Source organism: Haliaeetus leucocephalus, unplaced genomic scaffold (assembly GCF_000737465.1).
Source record: "Haliaeetus leucocephalus isolate CR32 unplaced genomic scaffold, Haliaeetus_leucocephalus-4.0 Scaffold184, whole genome shotgun sequence".
Taxonomy (NCBI): Eukaryota; Metazoa; Chordata; class Aves; order Accipitriformes; family Accipitridae; genus Haliaeetus; species Haliaeetus leucocephalus.
In genome coordinates this window covers 8573667-8597797 of record NW_010972620.1, presented here as the reverse complement: position 1 = coordinate 8597797, position 24131 = coordinate 8573667, and the positions used below count along the sequence as shown (strand labels likewise).

The 24131-nt window shown below is 39.2% G+C and overlaps 1 protein-coding gene across 1 annotated transcript in view; it reads right to left on the bottom strand.

Moving 5' to 3' along the window:
• The window catches only part of CFAP43 (cilia and flagella associated protein 43), a 50516-nt gene extending 29569 nt beyond the window's left edge, over positions 1–20947 (bottom strand). Inside the window, exons 1-11 of the mRNA XM_010564992.1 lie at positions 20835–20947; positions 17398–17651; positions 16573–16669; positions 13727–13894; positions 12168–12318; positions 7298–7448; positions 5218–5280; positions 4004–4083; positions 3144–3275; positions 1875–1991; positions 670–750 (exon numbers count right to left, since the gene is read on the bottom strand). Of these exons, the coding sequence (XP_010563294.1) occupies positions 670–750; positions 1875–1991; positions 3144–3275; positions 4004–4083; positions 5218–5280; positions 7298–7448; positions 12168–12318; positions 13727–13894; positions 16573–16669; positions 17398–17651; positions 20835–20947 (1407 nt within the window). The remainder of the gene's footprint in view (positions 1–669; positions 751–1874; positions 1992–3143; positions 3276–4003; positions 4084–5217; positions 5281–7297; positions 7449–12167; positions 12319–13726; positions 13895–16572; positions 16670–17397; positions 17652–20834) is intronic.
• Positions 20948–24131: the final 3184 nt, after the last annotated feature.

Genomic DNA, 24131 nt, shown 5'->3' with positions numbered 1-24131 from the left:
AACAAAGAAAGGAATTTAGAGACATCACAGGAATTTTACCTATGCTCTGTATCTCCATATCAAAAGCTAATTCTGCACTCCTCAGAAAAAAAAACCACATCCACTATCCACATTTTAAGTGAAAGAAGTTCCACCTGAATAAAACAGTGAGCGCACTGTTATGTGTGCAGCTGTTATAGAAAGGGATTTTTTTTTCTTACTGTGTCAGACTTCAGGGTTTGAATGCATCTTAAATCAAGACAAAGCATTAACAGTTTGAAATACTTCTATCAATCAACTCACTCCTTAAAACCTGTTTTCAGATCAGTCAAGGCATTTAGTTTTTATATACTTGAAAATTTTCTTTCAGTTCTGACACTCATAAAAAAATTAATAAAGTAATATTATAAAAATTTAGTTATTTACAAATATGTGCTTAAAGACACATCACTAGGACATTAAGCTGAAATGTCTCTTCTGCTTTATGGCCGACTTAAATACATGATTAGTTCAATGAAACATTCTGAAAGATAAGCTTTTTTAAATCTCTTTCATGGGTTGTTCAAAGGCACTATTGAGCTCTCCTCAGCAATGGTTGATCCCAATCTGTGGGATATTATGCTATGAATTGAAAAATATTAAAGAAAATTTTAAGTATCAGGCACTATATAAGCTCCTGGTTACGTGTACCTCAATATCAATGTTTAGCTTGCTGAGGCAAGTTCCATCTTCCAGGAGCCAAACTTGTACTTCACCTGAAATTGTTACAGACTGTTGAACAGAGAAAAACATAGTCAAAAGAGGGTGGAATAACCAAACAGTCTGGAATTGACTAGTGATCTGCTATAGAATATAAATTAAACTAACATCTGAGCATAGCAGATCAAGGGTTACTAAGTTTTGCTTGCAATTACGTTGCTTTTCCTTTAAGTCCAGTTGCTGCAAGGTACACCTGCCTAAGGGAAACATTTAATAATTTTTGTGAATTGCTGCAACTACAGGAATGGTCTTTAAGCAGAATGAGACAATCTAGGGCAAAACATGTAAGCTTGATCAATATTAGCACTCCCACCATTCAGCCAGCAATAGAAATACCTGCTTATAATTTTCTTTGCATGGAAAAGGGCTTAAGGAGAGGTCATGTTTTCTCACATGAAAGAAAAATGATGCATATCATAATGGCGCTTGAGTTCTTCTTATACCCAGGCAATTTTGTAATTCCACAGTAAAGTATGGCTAGAGATCAATCAACCCTCACATTACTCATTCAGTCAGGTAAAATTTATCATTCCCATGCTAACAACAAATAAACAGATTCAGCAAACCTAACTGATTAAGACCACAGGGTTCCTAGGCTGGCTACTTGTAGAATTCATGGCCTGGAGATGAATCAGACTTGCTGGCTAAAATACATGTCTTGCAAGAGTCAAAGACATAGGAGGAAAGCAAGGAATTTCTCAGAATGGACAGATCCATGAGTAAGGCCTTCTTTGTCCCTACACCCAGGACAGAGGCATCTCTCAGGCCGTTCCAATTTGTGCTGAAGGCTGAAAAGATCAGTAGGAATTTCTTGTTCCAACATCTATTCTATTAATTGAATCCACCTGCTCAGCTATGTTCCTGAACAATAGTGAGTCACACAAACCAACAGCAGAAATACAATGACATTTTAGCAGTCTGTGAATTATCCACCCTGCATTCTAGAGAAAATTCTGACCCTTTTATAGGCCATACCTGAATTAATGCCATTTACTTCCTTAATGAGAAGTTACACGGCTGTAACAAATATCAGAACAGACCCAATCTCTGCAAGGCTTTTGATTTTGTGCCTTGGCAACGTATTGGTTACCTGAAAAGTGCCACTATTCTATATAAGAACGAATACCATTTCTTACCACACAGTACTTGTTCCCTGGAGTAAGAAAATCAGCTGCCAGAAAACAACTGCTGCATGCATCCAAGAGTTTGACAACTTCTCCACTCTGGGCAGGTTTATAAGTATAGACTGCCCCCTGACAAATAAAGAGAAATAATCCATCACTGGGCTATGAAACCTTTCATTAAAAGCTTTCAAAGACTTCAAAAAGAAAAAAAATACACATCTTTCTGAGCTTCACCCTTTAAAGTTTTATATTTGACTCTAAACTGAGGTAAAAAGTGCCCAGTAGAATTCAGCTGAATTTAGTGGATTATAGCAATTTACACAAGCTGAAAATCAGGTTAGTTCATTTTAGAGTGGTCCAGCTAGTCACATTTTCAAGAAGTTTTGTTTCTCAAAATTGCTTTAATAAAATAATTAAAACCCACCCTACTTCATGTTACTTCAGGAATCAAAAAATATTCTAAACCAACATAAAACACAAATCATAAATTTTAAGCTTTAAGAGATGGTTTTATCTAAAGATCTCAAAGCCTCTTAGAAACAATTCATAACTAATATTGATAAAGATTTTAGAACTTCTCTACTCATTTTACAAAACGAGAATAAAATCAGAGAGACAGTGTGACCAAAGTTACCATTGCACTGCTGTCATGAATACAGAACCTCCTGACTCTCTCTCTCCCCCTGCCCACCCCCCCCCAAAAGAAAAACAAACATTTTAAGAGCTTTAAAAATGCCAATTTAAATGATTAACAGTCTGGAAGAACAGGTGGAATTCAAGGATTTGTGACCCTTGTGTAAGATTTCTGGAAATCAGGCTGGTCAAAGAAGGATCTTGGACTTGCCAGACAAATCCGGGTACACATACAGAACAACCCTACTGGATAGCCACAGTAGGTCTGATGTACCCAAGCTACATTTTTCTTACTGTGCAGGCACACATCAAGCCTAGAGCTCATGCTCAGTAAGTCCCATGTGACATGGACACACCTGGACCCTGAACATGTACTCCACTGTACACACACAAATATTTCTGTTGGGAAATCTCAGCATTAAGTACTTTATTTATAATCCACCATCTATAGGAGGCAATTGTTCTATGCTTCATTAGAAGTCTTTCAAATCTTTCATTAAAAACACAAGATGGACTAAATTCACCTCTGATACAATTTGTTGACTTGTATGATTACATTACAGACATTTCATACTAATAGTATCAGCAAACACACATAGAATCGCAGGAACATCCTATTATGTAGTACTATTATCTCAAATGCTATACCTGGTCAGTCACAAGCAGAAGTATGGTGTAATCAGGAGAGAATATGAGGCTCGATATGGGTTGTAAGATATCAGCACAGATTTTCATCTCATACTGCAGACCTTTGACGTGATAAAAGAATAAGATGCCCTCCTGTGCAGAAAAGTACAAATCCACATGAGGTCTAGTTCATTTATCTTAGCCCACTCTGGCAAACTGAACTGCAAGACCACTGAAAATCTCTAAAGTAACAGTGTTTAACTGCATCCCATCACTAAGGGTCTCATTTGCCTTTAGTGTGTTTAAATCCAGAGGACTCTTACCCTGGATAATAAATCTATTGAAAAATGAAGGTGTTCTTTAATATAAGTCTTGTAATAGAGCATGTCTGATAACAACAGACTCTCTCATCAGTTAATACTTTAGATTTCATATTGGGTTTTTTGAGACATAGTAAGAATTTGTCCTGCTCTTAAGCAGTAATGTACAACGACACTGTCAATTTGGGTTAAATATTGAGTTAGATTTTGCACAAAACAATTTGGCAGTCCTCTTGGCCATTTTCTCTCCTTTCCTATTTTTTTGTCCATCCTTCTTTCCTGTTCCTCTAGAATACTCTTTGTCTTTTGTTAAAAATAGGAATGTCCTCTTTTATTGCTTCTTTGACTACAAAAATGGAATCTCTTCCTACCCTGCTCCCTCCCAATTTTTCTCCCAACAAAGAAAATATATACAACACCAGATAGGACCTTTACAGTTCTGCAGCCCTCCACTTTTTTCTAACTCCTGTATTTGCAGTGAACTCCGCAAATATACTCCATTTGAATGTTCTTCAATTTTCGCACAATAAGAGTAAGTTAAAACCATAAAGGATGCCTTACACTTCCAGCTGCGTACAGTCCCTCGTTACAAAATGCCATGGCAAATAAAACTGGTTTTTGCAGATCCTTTGGTTTGCCACCTAAGAGCACAAAACCAACATAAAATATCAAATTTAATTTATTGCAACAACATGTCTCAACTTCAAATCTGGGATGATACACTATTTGTGAGTAAAAAGGCTCCATGGACTGTATGTTCTTTGGACTTTTTGCTGTGATAATGAAGGAGAAGGTTGGTATACATAATCTGAAGTGACAGTACTACTGTGGTCTGATGAACGAGAAATCAATTTGAGAAATCATTCAATTTTGTAAAGGCTGCTAAATAGCCACATTAAAGTTTGTCAATAACAGAATCATAGTCATTTAGGTTGGAAGGGACCCTAGAAGTCATCTGATCCAACCTCAGTTGGCTCAGCACAGAGCCAACTTCAAACTCAGAATGAACTTCAAAGCTAGATCACGTTGTCCAGAGTCATATCCAGCTGAGGTCTGAATATACCCAAGAATGGACATTCCATAGCTTCTCTGGGCAACTTGTCCCAATGTCTGACTAACTTCACTGTGAAAGTATTTTTTTTCCTAGTATCTACCCAGAATTTCTGTTGATGCAGACTATGTGCTTTGCCTGTCTGGTTCCATCTTCTCTGTAACCTTTCATTAGGTAGCTGAAGCAACAGTAAAATCCCCCACTTCCTCTTCTCCAGGCTGAACAAAGATAGTTCTCTTAGCCCATCTTTGTATGTCATGTACTTAGACTCTGCAATAATATTTGTGGCCATGTGCTGAACTTCGTCTATTATGTGAATCTTTTTTGTACTGTGGAGCCCAAAACAAAGTGTGTGAAACAAACCCACAAATCCTAACAACTCACCTAAATTACAAGTGATTGCAGTTCTAAAAAAAGTTGCTAAAACTAAGCACTAGGGAACCTATTCAAGCATCACTTATTCCAATTTAAATTAGAATGAACAGAAATTATTTCACTGCCACTGTTTCTCCTGAGGCTATTAATTTGGCTGTCTATTAGCACAAAAGCTATTAATCATTTGTCATGTAAACATATAAAAGATTGCCATCAATGTGTCTTACAGAGGCCAGTGTGAGCTGAGTTTTTCTAACCAGCGGCTCCCAGCTGTACTCACATATTATTACCCCCAGACATCACTGGTGCTGCCTAAAAATCTTTTAGCTTGATTTGAACATGGAAATACCTTTCTTTTTCTGTACTTCTCTACGAACATATGACACCACATCCGATATTTTACGCATGTATTCTGCACAAAAGAAAACAATTTATGACGTCAACATTGTTTATATGTTAATATTGCAATAAAGTCAGTTGTATTCTAGTCTACTGAACAAAAGGCCAGGTTCAGTATACTGAATAAAAATGTGCACTCCTCCCCAATATCCACCATTTCTGTCATTTATGCAACTGAGCAGGCACAATCTTTCTGTGATTCAGCTTATAGCTGTAAAAGGGAGATAGCAATGCTTTGCATGGAGAGTGGTACAGATGCAGATTTATCTATCTTCTAGTGCTAAGTTCTGGAATTGTTATTTCTAACCATGATTTTTTTTATTTGATGTACTTCTGAAGGAAATTTCAGACAGCCTGAAAAAAATGCCCAGGTGAAATGTTGTGGCTGCTTATGATTCTTTTTGCAATACCATAACAGGAATTTAGCATGTGCTTGAAGTTGGACATGCACTTATGCATTCTGCTAAATAGATACAGATTGCAGTATGTTTTAAGTTAAGCAGAAGCTTCAGTACAATATGAATACAGACAATTTTGTTACATAGTTTTAGTACAGGGCTCAAAGAAGAATATACAGGCCAAGGAAAAGCCCAAATGGTAAATATTCTGTTGCCTTCTACCGAACTGGCAAAGATATTTCTTGTCACACCTCATCTTTTAATTTGTTGATGACTTCCAACACTTGATCTGGTAAACTTAACACTCTGATAATTTCAAAAACAGAGAAATAATGCTGGTTTGTTGGGGTTTTTTTTTAAGAGCAGCTTTCCATTTCTGTGTTAACTATCAACTGAACACAGATAAGAGTACTTTGGGAAAGTCAGGGATACTTGCTGCAGCTTAAAAAATAATGTATTACATGGCAAAAGAAGAAAACCAGATTATCACCAGCCTGTCTGTTAACACTGATGCAGTGTTTATTAGAAAAACAGTTCTATGCTGGTCTATGACATGATAATGCCCAGTTCTAGTGCTAGGGAGAAGCATATTCCAGTACTCCTCTTAGACCTGACTGAATCAGCAAACTTCATGTGCACAGTAGGACTCACACCTTCCAGCTGTGCAAAGACAATAGGGTACAGGTTGCCATTGCCAGAACACTTTATGCTGGCTGTGTCTCACTGTCCTCCCTCTTGGGAGCCCTCTGAATGGGCACAGAAGGGTAGCATGTGGCAGGTAGCAGAGGATAGACCTTGGGACTCCCAGAAAAAAGAAGGCATGGAATGGGCTGCTGTTGCCAGGAAACTTTAGTCAGTCACTAGCCTGCCAAAGGTCCCCATGAAAAAAAGAGAGGTGGGAATATATATAGGGCAGACAAATTGCCTCGGGAAGTTGCAATCAATCTGAGGTCCTCCCATTCTAGAATAAACTAAAAGCAGATTTCTTTGTTTGAAGCCAAAGACATCTTCTGTTCACTCTCTGTGCTTCATACTTTCTGCAGTAAAGGCTGATAGCCTTTACAGCCATGTTTTCATTAGAAAATAGTTTATGTAATAGCTGATTTTAAGGAATTCTATTAAGCAACATTACATTAAATTCAGTTTTGTCGTTTGAAGACTCATCATGAGTCTTCAAAGATCTGTTCTAAAATTATCTAACACACCAAATGAGGACAATCCAATATTTCATGCAAAATAAAATACATTATTGGTACTTAACTAATAGTATAAAGACTGTGTATAGCTGGTAAATTAATAGTTTAATATTAATCTAGTAGGGCTGGTTAATAAGATCTGGGCTTCTGGCACTATTATTAATTTTATCAGTTTTGATGTGTTTAGAGCTTTTTTGCTTTTTTGCCAAAGAAAAATGAAAGCCAGTTATTGGGTGCTAAAGAAACCCACACAGAAGTTCAAAAGATATTCTCAAATGTTTATCATACCAATAAAAGAAATATGGTTCTACAATATAGCTTTACAATTTCTATTGTGTAAGATACACAATAAGAGAACAGATGAAAGCAAAAAAACCTTTCACCTATCCACTTTCCTCCCTACTTCAATAAAACACACAACATTGCTGTTTCTTACCGGGCAGAGGTTTTTGTTGAAGAACAGAAACACTGCATGTCTCAGCATCAATTGCCAAAACATATCCTTCTTTACAGCCCACGTAAATTTCTGAGGTTGCAGTCCAGCAGTGGGCAGTAGGATGCACTGAAGGCTTAATATAATTTCTAGGCTTCAGCACAAAAATAAACAAGTTCAATCAACAATTGACAAATACCTGTACAAGCAGTTACCAAAATTTTAAGGCAAAAAAAAATCGTTACCTCATAGAGTCTGACCACTTGTATCACATCTGCCTTATTTTATTCAGTCATTCCTTCACTGAGGCTAGTAACTTGAGAAGCAAGAACATTTTCCAGAAAAGTTTATGTCTGGAGATAGCGGTGGAGAACTTGCCTCTCTCCCTAGAAGCTTGTTTAAATGATGAATTATATTTTCATTGAAAAACCATGTATTTTTAAATTTGAATTTGTCTGGATTTATTCTCCAGCACTTGCATCTGTTATTTTGTCCTCTAGCTTGGAAATCCCTCCAGTATCTTGCCTAGCCTTACAAAGATAGTGACCCACCATAACCAGGTCATATCCCAATTTTTTAATGATAAAATTATGATAAAATTAAACATACTGAGCCCCTAGATTTTTTTTTTTTTTTTTACGTCAGAATAGCACTGGAAGCCCAAACTGAAACAGTTACCCACTATGACCTCACCCTGACAAATGCTTTTCAAACTGCTTTTCAGAATAGTCTTCCGCTTTGTAGACATAACCTGCACATGTGGTCTTGCATACTTGGCAGTACTAAAACACATTTTGTTTGAATAGTTTATCTTATCATATAATCGAAATTGCTCTGTAAAACAGCTCTGTCAACCTTTGTGTCATCTGCAAATTAGTTCTAGAAATATCCCTGCCACAGACTTCCCATGTGCCTTGAATTTAATTTCACTAAAATAAATCTCATAAATCCATCATCCATAAAAGAGGAAGAACAGAACTTCTCCACCAGATACTATTAAAGACAGTGACCTGTTCAGATACAACAGTAACTGGGGTCATATAAATACCACAACAGAAAGCACCACATTGAAGAGAATCTGGGGAGGGGGAGAGGGGAACAAAACACAAGAAAACTTTGGGAGGACATTTTAAAGAAAAGACTCAAAGAACCATGCATGTCAACAGAAGTGATGAGGAACACTAAACAATATGATGGATGAAAAAAAAGAAGAGTCTATAATTCTATAAAACACCTGCTGCCTCACTAAAGGTTCTATAAAAAGAGGAAATACAGATGGACTTGCGATGAAAACATAGGACAGAGATTCATAAGTACCTAGATTTCATTAGTAAAATATGCCAAGGACTTGCTATATGATTCTGGGTAAGTAACTTACTCTCTATTTATGCTTACAAAGCATTTTTAATTTCTCAGGGGGGAAATGTTACAGAAATAAAGTATATTAATATTTACTTTATAAATCAAATAGGACTAAAAGTAATAAATCTATAATAAATGGGGCTTTATATCACCCAGAGAAACATTTAATATAGGCATTTTCATTGATTTTATGAGGCTTGAACATCACAAATCTTTGGAAAGGTTGTAACTGAACTACTGTGAATCAGAAGCTTCCTGTGTAAAGACAACTTCTATAATGTTCCTTTGTACCTGCTGTCATGACTGTCTTTACACATAAACTAGATAAAATATGCTAATCCTAGGATGAGATTATGTAAATCCCAAACCAGGTTGCTTCTTGAACTGTGCATTGGTACTGTGGTGCATGCTAATAATAATGCTGTCTTCTTCTGAACTTCTTTCCCGTTTGAGTGGCACCTCTTCAGGGGAAAAAAAAAAAAATCCATGATGGATCCTTGTCATGAAAAGCTTTATAAAAAGACAATGGAATAAAATTGGCACTGGGGATGAAGTGGAGTCAAGTGGGCTTGTCATGGTAAAACATATTCAGAAAACTCAGGTCCCAACAGTAAGAAATATTGAAAAGAAACTGAATTTAACTCAAGAAAGAAAAGGATTGAAAGCTGTAAAACATTTCAATTCCTTTCACTCTGCTGCCCCGTTGTGGTTACTTTGGTACATACCCAGCCTCAGTAGCTTGTTCTTGAGTATGGAACCCTAACACATTTCAAAGCAGCAAACAAGTGCACGCACAATGGCGTTGCTTTTCTTACTTGCCACTCACACATTCCTTAGAAGTGGGCTACAGCCTCCAAGGACCACGGACTACAGGCTGAGGACAAGTCCTTTAAATAATAGTCTAAATAAATGGTTCTCCACTTTGGGTGCTTCCATCAATGTGAAAAACACTGATCTCAGATTTAGTGATAAAGAACAAAAATCCTTCTGTTGAATTCTGCGGAGAAAGGGAGAGCTTCAGCAAGCCATGATACTATTCCCGCTGCATTCAACTGAACACACGTCATTAACCACCACAGGAGAAGCAGGTTGTCTCTTACTAATTGAAAAAGCATTGATGATAGTAGAGAGGAAAGTAACTCCAAGGTATTTACAAATGTTGAGGCATGGATTTTAGGCCAGAGTCAGATAACTGTTCATGGACATTTGTAATGGTATACAAATCACCAGTGAAAGTAACCATGGATACATCTGCCACAGCAGTCTGTCGATTTATAAAGACAGTGAAGAATGGTAGTTATAGCACCTCTATTTTGGACAGCCTGGTCCACTACAGCAACTGTAGTCTGAAGAGATCTGGATATCTGAGGAACTCAGCAAGTTCAGCCATTTCAATCTCTCCCAAAGTTGATGCCTTAGACACTTTTCAAAATAAGGGTCTTGATAAAACAATATTTCAAAGTATCTTCTCTAGCAAGTATATTCTGATCACCTTGTGCAGGAGTTGCTTTGCCAAAATGGTATGTTCCATATTGGGGTGCTAGAAGGGAGTGCTTAACCTGACAAGACATATGCATGCAATTATAAGATGATCTACTAGTGGCTCAGTTTTTCTGCTAGGTTAGAGAAGGAGCATATGTGCAATCCCCATCCGTGGAGGGGAGAATTAATGCTGTAAGGCACAATAAATGCAAGTCCTGCAAAAAATTACTTGGCTACCATAGTCTGGAGCAAGGTGAAAATATGCCAGAAATTGATTCAGTGCCTCCCAGTGCTAAACTGTGAGTGTAGCACCTCACATTTTAGTACACAGGAAACAACATACCACCACCACAACAAAAGGAACAACAACAGCTTGTATTTCTGCAAAATACTTTCATTTCAAAATAATCTGATGTTCACTATCTTGTCAGTATTCACAACCAAAATACACCCATCTAGGGAATTTGGAGAGTAAATAACTGTCAAAATATTTACCATGTAATTTGAAAGAAAAGGAAATCTTTGTCAAAGACTGGTAGAACAATCTACTCTTACTCCAGGAATATTTCTATGTATAAGGAGAACACAATCACCCTGAAGGTGCTAAAGAGAAATCTAGGTTTTTCTGAAGGCAGTTGGGAATGCAAAGACCCTATAGTGGTATCTAGTATGGTTGAAAGCACAAACTTTTCCGTGTGGGAAAGTTCATGATGTAGTTCTGCAAGTCCAAGCATAAGAACCTACCATTCCTGAATGGAATAGCATCCATTCAAAGACAGACAAATTCTAGTAAGCCTCACAGACCTAATATGGCAGTTATTTTTTTCCCCAATACCTCTCGTAATTCACTTCATAGACTAAAGAACAAAGTGGGTTTTGCAGTTCATCATCTGCACATAATGTAAGAGGCAGTAAGGCAGAAGAAAAAGGCAATGCCCCTGATAAGCATATATTATCTTAATTTTCCATGTTCTAAATGATCTGAAATATAAGCAGTTCACGTATAATCAGAATCAGTAGAGGATGTTTGTTTGTTGTTATTGATTGTCCTGGAAACCAAGGGCATCAGCAGTTACACAGTTAAAAAACCTCTGCGAATCTGAATGCATGAAGCCATGAAAAGAGGATGAGGTCAGGAAAACATCATTCCCTATTTTTATTTTTTATTCTGCTTTATAATAAAAGTTTATGGCAGAAACCTGTGGTATACTAACCTGATATTACAGAACTCACATTTGTCCATTGAAAAGACATAGTATAATGCCAGTATCATCTTCTGCATGGTAGTTTTTTTGTCTCATATATATCACAAGCCACCAAATTGAAATCAATGGTCTTAATCTTAGAAGAGAATCCCAGATTTGCAAGTTAAATGTTTTCACACTGGCAGATACTTTCTAGTTGGTAGTCACGTCAAAGTAAATTTCAAACAAAATGAGAACACTTTTGAAGCCTCTCAAAAGAGGCATCTCAAGGGAGGCTAACAAGTAAATGATCAAATACAAGTGAGACAAATGGGCAGGTCCAACACTGACAGTGTTATGGGAATGTATTTCAGAAGCAGGAGTTGCCGTCTGGAATAAAGCCTTCAATGTTTCTATAGCTTGAGACATTTTCAGAGTCAAAAAGAAAACAAATCCCAAAGTGAAGTAAGGATACCTGAAGGTTACTATCAGTTTAGCATGGGAATAGTTTTTCAAGGTTTCAGCAGGTCATATTAGCTTGGGCATAGTTAAATGCTGACATGCTTATACTACTTCTGGGATACAGATTAGTACCTCCACTGCACAGATATATTACTATGCTGGGACCTGTATTAGAAATCTCTACATTGTACTGCACTGTGAAGTAGCAGCATGCCTTCTAAGTCTACTGTCAAAATGGATTTCAAATATACTGTTGAGACAACAGATCTGTTTACTGGGTTGTACCTGTTTAACAGACATTAAAATTATTAATTTATTAACACCTATTTGCATAAAAAGTATAATGACTTGGAATAGTAAAAAGGAAGAAAATCAGTAACTACCATGAATGTTTCTGCTTCATCTCCTACCAGTCCAGCAATGGCTGAAACTGGCAAATCAGGGCCATGATATGGATCTTCACTATGAGAAACTGGGAAAAACAAATCCTTACGAGGACTCACAGACCCTTGTCCATCAGGGAGTTTCACAGGGCTGTGGAAAAGGAAAAGACACTGTCTGAGGAGAAGAAATACTATGAATAGTAAATGCTGATACAAAACTGAGAAGCATTTTTTCAAAACTTTGAGACACCAACTCAGTTAATGGGCTTTACTTCCCCAAAAGTAATGGAGGATTTTTGTAGACAATCATTCTACATGGCACATACCATTTCACTGAAAGGTAACAGTAATTCTACTACAAAAGAGGAATGTTCCTAACCGGCAGAAACAGATTGCCATGTTCTAGCTCAGAGTCTTCTCTTGTTGCCTTGTATAAACAACTCTTCTATGTTACTGTTTCCTTATTAACCAGGATTAATAAAGACACACACCTAACTTTCATATGCTGTGAGGATTCATGTTTAATGTTTATCTGGAGAAGGCTTAATGATGATGAAAAATTAGTAGTAGTATTTGCTTGTTGCACTCTGGTAATCGGTGTGTGAGTGGCTGTTAATGCAGAAGTTGAGGATTCTAAAGCTTACAAACTATGTTGATTTATGACTTGGAAAAAAATTATGTAAAATAAACAATTGTCAGTGGATGTTTAACCTCTACTGAATGGAATGAAAAGTGAGGAAAAAGGAGTATATATGTATTTTCACATGTGTACTCTATAATGACAAAAGGCAAAAAACCCTTCAGTATTCTTTTCAGATGGCAAATTAAGGCCTTGTCTACACTTTCACTAGTATAACTGTCAGTGGCATTATGTTGGTTATATTCACAGTTAACAAGATTAAACACACTTGGGAATTGTAGAGTAGCTGCTGCTGAAACAGCATAGGTGTTATACTTCAAGGACTCCAGCTTGAATGATACATACTACTTTTATACCAGCCTCAAAAAACATTTTAGCATAAATAAATTCTAGGTTTGCTGTGCTCAGTGAATCGCATTGACAGAGCCACCCCCTCTGGATCTGTAAATTGGCCACATAAGCTGGAAATCACAAAGAAAACTGATACTGCTTTTGGTACAATTTGTGATTACAACAACATATTGTTTAACTATGCTTACTAGGAAGCAACTTGATCAAAATTCGGTGGTTTCATAGCTACAAAAGCAGTGCTCAACATAGCCACTTACAGGAAAGCAGTCCAGGCACCACCTTAATTCAGTCATGCAAGTTTTGATAGAGGCTGCCAAAGCAGCTGATTAGTATTAGCTTCATGATGTGCATAATCTGGACATGTGAATACTAAGAAATGAAATAATAAATTCAATTAACTTGATTGACTAGATAGGTTCACACTGCTTGTGATTTAGCAATTACTGACTGCAATTGCTAGGTGAACTAAATTGGATTAAATTCTCTGCAAACAGATGTAGGCTGTTAGTCTTAGTTATTAAACTATACCTCTAGATTTTTCTGTTAACCTGAAGGGTGTTCCACTTACTTTTGCTTAAGGTGATGCTCATCATTATTCCTTTCAATATGCCAGATAGTAAGGGAGCTCTCATTAACAAAACACAGCTGTTGCCAATTCATAGGATTAAAAGTTAAAGAGGTTGCTGTTACTCCTGGCTGAGTCTCACTGCACAGGAGGATATTTTCTTGCCAGTTCCTTCATTAAGGAGAGTAAAAGAAAATCAAATGCATTCAATAAGTCAAAAACATTCAAGCAAAATATATCTGGATGTGATTATGACTGACATTCAAGATCAAGTTTGGAAAACAAATACTTTGTCACTGACAAAAAATTTCTGCTGTCAAACATGTTAGGTCCTCTTGAGAATGAAAAGGAGGTGGTTAATTAGCCACAGATCAAATTATTACTGCTACAAAAAGATTGAACAGTAAAATAATTTTGAAAACTGACATTTTAGAAGCATTATCATGCACTTCCTTTTGTGAAAAGGCAGGAGTCATGGAAAAGAGTCAAGAGACATGGATTTTTTTCTCATCAGTTCCATCACAGATCACTTGAATGGGCCCAAACAATTAACTCTTCAGCACCCCAGAGCTCACCCTTGCTTTTCCAATCCATAAAATAATTATTATAATGCTTGCAGGCTTGCAGTTGGAAGGTATTATAATTAGGAAATAAAACACAGTCAGCCTGTGATTATCTATGGATGAATTACTTAGGTAATACAGTAATTGTGTTGTGAATGCAGCCATAGAAGCTATGGCTGTATTAACTAACTTGAGCATGAAACAGGGCAGAATTTGTGTGGGGCTGTAATGTATAGCTGACACAAGCCTGGGAATCTGCTTCCCACTGACTTTTCTTTTGTCTAGTGTAACCTATTTTATGTTCTCACCATCTAATTTCCATATTTCTCCACTACCCAGATTAATTCTTGACTGTATTTGCATTTTTAGGTGCTGTCTAAGAACTGATTAACATCATTTGAAGAAAATGGTTAAAACTGATCCTTAATTTCTTGGACAATATATCTGACTTAATCTAAATTAGTATTTGTCATTAGTGCTGAGAGGAAAAAAACCTAAAATGCATACACTGCTATAAATGGATTTAGTATAATCTCGTTGTTGTGGCCTGTAATAATTCACTCACAAAACAGATCAGGATGCAAGACACTGGTTAATATTGACAGCATATGCAAAAAATGAGAAGTATTCACACACACACACAGTAACACTCAGTAAAATTACAGAACGCTATAAGCTGCAATTCTGACTTTAAAAGATATCAGTGTAGCGCTGTCTCTAAAGTCCTGTCAGCATGTTCTCATCTCGTACCTAACAGATAGTGCCAACGCTCTTTTATAGTAGATAATTTATTAAGATCTGAAACTATATGGTACATGTATCTGAGCATTAAGCCTCTCCTTTGAACAGAAAAGAATAAAGATCTAGGGAAAAAATATCTCAGATGAAAGGCAGCTTTTAGTTATCCATAAGCTTTCTATATTTTGAGACTGACATAACTTTCAAAACATCTCTTATACCTCTGATTCCAAACTATTTGCTTAAAATACAGGAACTGTGCAATCATCATATTGTAATGACACATTAAGAATGCTAAACGTTGAGATTTCTTTCATCTGTACACACACATTTCTACAATGAATGCACAATATAATCCAATTGCAAAAAATGAAGGTCCTGATCTCAGTAAATTCACACACCTCTGTTCAAGTTATTATAAATTCTAAGTTTAATATTGTAAGGTAATTTTATTTTGTTACTAAATTCTTTCTGACGGGAACCTAGGATGGCTCTTTTATGACAATTAGCAGCTGATAGCTGTGTTCATGCTGACTCAAATAGGTTTAAATTGTTTGGCCTTGGAAACTGCCACTACTTTAAAGCAGTTAAACATTTCTAGATTATTTCCATTTTTAAGAATAATCTAGAGAAGTCTTTCAAGATGGTGTTTAAGTGCACACAATGAACATATTAGACCATGTGTGTTATTTGTGCTGTAAGTGACAAGCATGTAAGCTCTTCAGGCCAGTGAGGCTGTCTTGTTGTTTTCTACTGTGGTATACACACAGACATCCTGAACTACTGTGTACGATCAGAGTTCACAGCAAACATTATTCTTCTTCATAAGGGATAAAAAAGAGGCATCTGTAATAGTATCTACTACCATTACTAAAATTATGAAGTTACAGGAATTTCTGCCTCTTCACTAAACATTGTACAAGAAAAGGTCATCATTAAATTGGCAGTATACAGAATATTCCTTACATGTCCTTGCTTGCCTTCCGCCTACTCCACCCTCCCCATTTGTTTTGAAGAAGTGCTCAGACTCCACGGTCAATGGAAGCTTGCTGGCAATGGAGCAAGACCAGGACTATATTTTTAGAGAACAATTAGAAAAATTAAATATTCTAACTTCTGTATCTGCATCATATTATATAATACTTCTTTTCATGACAATGAGCAGAAAATTATGATCTAACCCGGTGACCCATGGTAGTGTAATCACTGAGCAAAACTGTAAGACAGAACTAAGATCAAACACAAGTAATTAAGAGGACCACTGAACGATCGAGGGGGACAAAAAAGTAGAAATCAGCTTTAGAACGCTTTTCTTCTTTCCAGCAGGCAACTTACTTTCACAAACAGCATGGTACTAAACTTCCAATCGTGAACAGATAATTAACTGATGCTGAAGAATTTAGAAGTACTACAAAACACAAAATTTTGAAGAAGGTAGAAGATAGCTGTAGCAAAGTAACAGTCATTCTGACTAGTGGCTACTAATGCTAGAAAATAAACATATGAATTAAATGTAAATGGTATTAGAGAATCTTTTTTTACTCTTACCATACTGAAAGAACAAATTCTGGGATTGAAGAGTAACTGGCTACATATGGGCCTGTGAAACTAAATGCAAGTAAGGTGTAGTCCAGCTGAGCATTACCTGAAATGTAAAAATAAAGAACATGGTCCTTAATTGCCCCAGACTTTACTGTATATTATCACAGACAAGAGTACTCTTCTCAGCTCCTTTATATCCACTTTAACTCCTCAAAGACATTCTTCAGGCCCCCATTTCCTTTGCCTCACTCCAGATTGTTTTGATCTGATCATAAATATGTTCCCTATGTATCACTGCTTGGAATTTTTTCAATTTTTTTCAATAATAACTTGAGTTTGTAAAGTATTTTTTCCTCAAGTACCCTGAAATCCTTTGCAGTTATAATTTCATTCCTATACATGAAATAAGCAAGTAGGATAGGCAGGCAAAAATATACGTTAGATCCCAGACTCCAAAGCTTAACTGCAAGAACCCTCATTCCTCTCACATCTCAGATTTCTCAATGTGGCTTTCAGCATTCTGCTTGGGAGCCTACTGCAGTATGATTTTTTTTGTTATTCTGACTACATTTTCCTAAAATTAATTCCATTTCATTCCATTTGTTTTCCCTTTAAAACAGCTCCATTTTGTATTGTCATATTCCTCCCTAGCTTGAGCCTAACTAAAAGTAGGGCAGTGGAAAATTCCTTCCACTGCTTTCCATGCATCTTGTCATGAGACAGTTTCCTGTCACACTGTTTTTCAAGTCTTATCAAAAAAACCCTTCAGAAACTGGATGATTTAAGTATTGGTTTAATGACTGGTGACAGGGAGGGTTACCAGATCGCTACCTTTTAATTCTGTCAGTTTATTCAGTTCTGGAAAAGTGTAGATATATATGACGGGATTCAGCTTCCGGTCTGAAAAGGCGAGCACTTGACTGTTCCTATTCGCTGCAAAGGCTCCCACCTGGCCAGTCTGACACTGCAGCACTGTCGTCTTCTTTGTTTCAATGTTCAGGAAGAGAATGTAATTGCCACAAGGGTAGCAGACAGTTTGATTGTTGATAAAGCCAAAGTTCTTCTTTGAAAATCCCTGAACCCAACTTAAGAAAGAGCAACTGAATGTTAAAACATTAATCAAAGACAGATATTTCGCAAAATACTGTGATAAAGGGAATGTTGTAGCCTAAGTTACACTGAACTAATGCTTGGGATTTGTTAGACTCATCCTCATACCAATGTTGCAAAACGAGAATAACTTCAGGATCTAGTATTATAGGAATTACTAGTTCAGTGTTTCCAGAAACACAGGGTCAATCTTATGCTGATGGAGCACAAATGACTGTCATAAGAACATGGAGAGATGACTATATTTCTTTTGGTTTTCACTAAAAATAAAGTTAGCCAGTTCACAGGCTCTGTTTTTGTACTCATATATCATAGTAGTAGAGGATACCTTTATTCTGAAAGAATTACACAGGTACAATCCGTATTTAGGACCCAGTTGTGTTTGCTTAACCTTTTTACACTTTTATAGTTCATCTCATCCCCATAAAATAAAGACTACAAAGGCATGGCTTCTGTTTATATGAACCCACCCAGGAGGACTGTTCTGCTTTAAAGATACCAGTACCTTAACATGGTAAAACTTTGGAACCTAAATATCATGTGTTACACAAGGACTGAAATAAACTGCCGAAGAGGAGTCAGCTTATGAACTTAAAATACATCAAAAAATTCATAACTGCCTGCAGATGTTTTCACCCTTCAGAAAGTGTGTGGATAAACATCAGGGTCCTCTTATCAAAGGGATTTGCATTTACTATTAAGTGAAGATATCTGACTGAGCCACAGCTTAGCCTGGTAGTACCATGGCAGAAAAGTTTCAGCAGTGTAACAGATATCCTCTGCGTACAACACTGCCATTAGCACCTTCTCTTCTAATTTCTATTCAGAAACTTTCTATCTCTTCTCTTCCTCCAAATAAAAGGATTTGACTGGAAGAGATCTTTATCCTCTGCAATTGCAAGCAGTGTTTTTATGTTCCTTTCATGTACGTAAACAAGTCATAAGATCAGCTGCTGATCCTCTGTGCTCTTACTAGAAGATTGTACTACAGCCTCAGCACTCTCACAGTTAGGAATGTTTTAAAATGACTAGTCTTTAAGATATTTGTCCAGCAATAACTTCTCATTACCTTTTCTGAGTAGTTTCTGCTCTTGGCCTCTCTCAGTACACACCAGAGGAGTAAGTGAAGCCAGAGGGGAGCAGGAGCACACTGACCATGTGCTTGTGCAGATGAACTGAATACCATGGCAACAAAGAGGAGACATTTCAGCTGATGAATGTTTTTCTGGACCTTTTACACAAGAACTAGATGTATATGACATGCCATGGCACATAAGACAACCTTTATGAACCTGCTCACAGGACCAGCTCTATGCTTTTCTCCAACACTAGATCTGAATCAGTGGAAATGAAGTGTTTTTAACTTCTGTTCACAGGGATAAAATGAAATCTAGAAAAATGTGTATGCAGGGATAAATTAATGGGATGACAGTGCAATTTGTCATCCTTATACAACCTGTAAAGGCTTAAGGGGACAAGTATTCAGGCTGTTATCTGATGTCAGCTATGACTGGTGCAGTACACACTGAGTCAGGTAATTAGCCATGGCTCACTCACATTTTCCATGCTGTGTCTGCCTCCAGTTCTGTATAAACATTGTGTCAGAAGTATTTCAGTCAAACTTTGCCAGCTGGTGAAATGTAGATGGCGCAAAGTAATTAGAGTTGCTTGGAAATTTCCTTAGAGAGCATTTTGTCACTGAAAAATGCTAGTTCATACAAAACAGATTATATGAAACCATGAGTTGTGTCAAAGTTCTGTTTTCTGAAGACACAAAACACGTAATTCCATTGCCCACTGCAAAATAATTTTTGTCATTTTCTTCTAAAACTGATGTATATATGACTACTGCTAACATTAATTTATAAGAAAGGCAAACTTTAAACTTTTCTATTTTATGGGAATAGGCTTTGCTTCACATTCAAAAGGGCTTAAACTCTTTTTTTTATTATTTTGCCCAACATTTTCATTCTATAATGGTGTTTTCACAAAGCAGAAAACCTGGGTCACAGCTCTTCCAGGTAACACCAGTTTGCACAAGGGACCTCCTCTGAATAGCAATTACATGCTTCAGATGGTATATTTTTTACCCTGCCAGTATCAGACTGATTAAGGCTGAAGCCTGTTTCCCCTATTACTAGAAAAACTTACTAGAACAAATAATTTTCTTTCCACTAAGAAGTGCTGCACCTATAATTATGGATCTATGTCCCGTACTAGCCATAAACATTGATGAAACAGCTGAAATACAATAGGCAAGGAAGTTTAAACATCTGTCCCATTACACAGAAAAAAATATCTAAACATCCTAGATTGCTGTGAAAGTCTCAATCAAGGTGGGGCAGGAAAAGCTTAATTCATCTACAGCTCCTATTTGTTCAGAACCAAAAAGCAAGTTCTTGGATTACCAAGTCCTCTGGAAGAGAAGTGTTTTACTATACATAGTGTGGGTTATGTTTGTGGGAAATGGAAATCTGAAAGTCTCCGACATGCAGGTGAAGATGCTAAGAGAGAACGGCAGGAGTGAGGACTTAGAATACCAGGAAAATTAAGAGCCATGGCAGAAGATTATGACAGTGGTGTTTAGGAGGTACAGGACAACCAGGTAAATTTCAGAGGCTGAAGTAATCTGGGTAGAACAGAAGACAGATGTGGCCATGAACAGAAATTAACTGTATGGGTTCATGAGGCCGGGTATTGAGATGAAAAGGATGCCCTGAGAGTTCATCAGGATTGTGTGCTGTCAGAACCACTACACAGGAAAAGACAACATCAAGCTCCAGCTTAAAACTAGTCAGGGCTGCTTACTCCCTGTTTCAGAACCTCCCTGTGCTAAGGGCAGAAAACCTAAGTTTTATCCAAATCCACCAAAGGCTCAGTCCCTGCTATATACTGCAGTGCAAGTGCTTCCTTCCCTTTTCCCACCCCCCAACTACCTACCGCCCTAACACAAACCCACAGCACAGCAGCCTCCCTTCCTTTCGCTGTTAGACCTGCCCTATTCTCTGACGGCTGCATAGAGCTGTCCCGGGGTGAGAGGAGCTGGGCCCCGGGAGCACAGGACAGGACACCGGGCACGCCGCCGTGGCCGAGGGGCTCAGGAATGCGTGGCATATGTGGAGGCCCGAAGGGCGCAGGCTGTCCCGGCCAGCCCCCACCTCACTTCCAGCGCAGCCTCCTCAGCCGAGGAGCAGCGGCGGTCCCCCGGGGCCTTGGCGCGAGGCTCCTCACCGGCCGGGGCCGCGCTCCGGGCCTCACCGGCCGCCTCCATCCGCCTTACCCCACCAGCGGCCTGTTTACACCCGTCTCCTGGGAACAAGAACGGCTTCTGCTATTAGCTGACACAACGCCTCCCGCCAGGCTTAAAACAGACAGCTGATTGGCCTGCGCCCGTGAGCCAACCAACCAACGAGCACGGGCAGGTATTTAAAGGGCCAGCAGCCGTAGAGGAACGGCAGGGGTTCGGGTCTTGGGGGAGGGAGGGCTAGCAGGCGGGCAGGCAGGGCTCCCTGGCCCGTATCCAGCCTGACGGGGGAGTTCTGCCCGTGAGTCACTGATATCCGAGGCCTAGTCGTTGCTGCTGTGTCTAGAAAGCAGGTAGCTTTATTGGGCGTAGAAGTGAGTCAGGCCTTGGGAGAGCAACCGTGGGCTCCTTCCTTTGGCCACCCCTCGCCGCTCCTGTTCCAGTGGCATTTGGCCTTTCACTTAGCGAGGCAGCTGTACCTGTCCTCCCGTTGCATCTCATGTTTCTCCTTTCACGAGGTACTGCAGTTCTCAGGATGTGTAAGACAGTGCTCCTCAAGCTTCAAAGAGAGCTGACTGCTGGAAAGAAGAGAAAGTACGGCTATGATCTTTCTCTATATACTTAAGGCTTTTAGCGTGGCAACACAGTAAGAACCTCCAAGTATTTTAAAAGCAAAGAATTAGCAATAGTATCTCCTTTTCCTAAAGGGAGGAATGTAATTTATAGTGTCTCGCTCACTTGCGTTAGTTCGTTATCACTTATCTGTACAGTGGCAGTGTGTGGTTTTGCGATACTGCTATGTGCTCGCAGTGCCGTGGAGCAACGATGGGGAGTGGCAGTCCTATCCAGACGCAGCAGGATGAGCCTGTACCTTGCTTCTTGTCTCCATGGGTGCTCTGTATACCATGCAAAACCATGGTAGGATGAGGAAATGGGTTTCTTTTTCCATGGTGCCTTTGAGGGGCTGTTGTAGCACTCAAATCTTGTGATGCTGCTTTGGGTTCCTATGTGCCTGTCTCTGGGTTGTGAGTTAGCAGACTGCCTATGTTGTTCTTAATTGCTAAAAGAAACTTCAAATGAATTTTCTCTATTTTTATGGCCCAAAATTTTGCAAAATCTTTCCTAATGTTGTCCCTCAAACAGGGTTCGTTTACCCAATGTGCAAGCCAATAACACACAGAGTTGAGGTATTTTCAAATTAATTTCATTCATGTGCATGAATGGGTGCCTGTCTCAAGACAGCACACCTTTGTCTCAATAATCCCCATATTTATATACTTAAGTAAACATATTCATTATTATTTCCCTGAATGATTGGTTCCTTCTTCTTTGCCTTTCATGTAAATTTGTGCGCAGACTCTGTCTTCTTCCTTCATTGTCTTCTTTTGAGTAGGTGGTATCATTTGAGTAGGTGGTCCATGAGTCGGTGGTCATGATCTCCCCCTGCAGGAATTACCTTTTAGCTACTTCTTACTCTGTCTTGGCAGTTCCAAGTAGTTCTTCAAGGTTTGTTGACCAGACCACAATCCGTTACCTTTTCTGACATAAACATAAAGCCCCATTGTCTACTAGTTAGTTCCTAAACCCTAAATCATGTCTAGTTATTGTTTCACTATTTTAAATATTAACTGATGGGAGCTGTACACAGGACTTTAGCAGCTCCCTGGTTATTTCAATCATATTCTACATATTAATTGATAACACTAAGGGCAGGCACTCAGAGGAATGAGAAATGTCTTCTAACAGATTTTTTAATGGCAGGAGAAATTATTTTGTTGGCAGAGGACATCTTATGTACAGCTTCTGTGTGCCTAGGGTATGGCAGGCTTGTGCAATGAATTACCGCTCCCTTTCACTGCTGAGCTGCTTATTTATTACATAATCAAACAGCAATGACTTAACAAAAATCATGCTGTTCTTCCATTCAAATGGATAATGGTGTCAGGTTCATGGTCACTTTACTAGTGGCCATCTGTGTTTGCCTGCAGGAGGGATCACCATGGAGAATATTGGTCTCTGTGACATGATGCCTGAGGCCCAGCTCCGGTGACAAAACCTAACCAAGAGTCACCAACAGGCAAAACTTCCCCACTGTGCAAGCATGGATGCACTGATAAGACTGGGGAAGCTCCAGTTCCTCTATTAGTCTTGGGGTTTTGACAGAGACATGTCCATCACCAGGAGGGCCAGGACCGTCCCTCCCTTCAGCTACGGCTGCCCCAGCCCTCTGGTGCCTACAAACATGCCGTTTCCTAATAATGTACAGCTCTGACCTGAAGTTTCTGTGGAACTGTGTGGAGCTCCAAGAAGGGAATCATTTTACTTCTGGGACCATAAACTTGGACACTGTGTGAAACGCATTAAGAGGAAAGCTCCTCCATTTCCACTGTTATACCCCAGGAAAAGCGGGTATAAGGAGGGCCCTGGTGCCCTCACCTCAACTGAAGAGGGAGCAAAAGGGATGGAGAGGACTTCAGTCTGTGCTTTGGTTCTCTCTTTTGCTCTATGCATGTACTGACGTTCCCACAGGTCATGTTTGCAGAAACAAGTGTGAATCCCTCTGTGATTGCAAGGTAGTAATTAAATTACATCTAACTTTTGCTACGCGCCCTTATCTGTTAGGTTATCTCTTGTCTCCTCTTGGGTTTTCATCACGAAGCAGAATAGCTGCAGGAGAGAGAAACCCTCGTTACCCTCGCGGTGGGGTTGGATCAGATGTTGAAGGGCAATAAGCGATGCAGTGCTGCAGTAGCGGGAGAAGGCCCTGTCCGGCGAGGGAAGCGCAGGGAGGCCTGGTGCCTCACGGGCTGCTGGAGGCACCACATGAAGAAAAACAGGCGTATGGGGTGGAGTTCTACCACAGGTTTCCCACTGAAATGGGAGTGCCAGCTGGCGTGGGTTCTGCTGAGGTTCCAAAGAAGAGCGTGTTGAGAGCAGCCTAATAGCACCTGTCCCAGCCAGCATCCCCTGTGGGGAGGACGCTCGGCTCGAGGAGGGACCACCGGGCTGCGCGACGCTGCTCCCCCTGAAACCCAAGCTTTCCCCCCCGTCCGTAGGGGGGCAGCCACCTGAGGCAGGGCGCCGACAACCCCCGGGGGAGGGAGGCAGGCCCGGCCGGCACACAGGCCCCCACACCCGGCGGCCGCCCACGCCCCGCTGAGGGGCGGTGGTTCCCGCCCTCCCCACGGCCGCCCCGGCGGGGGGGGGCGGG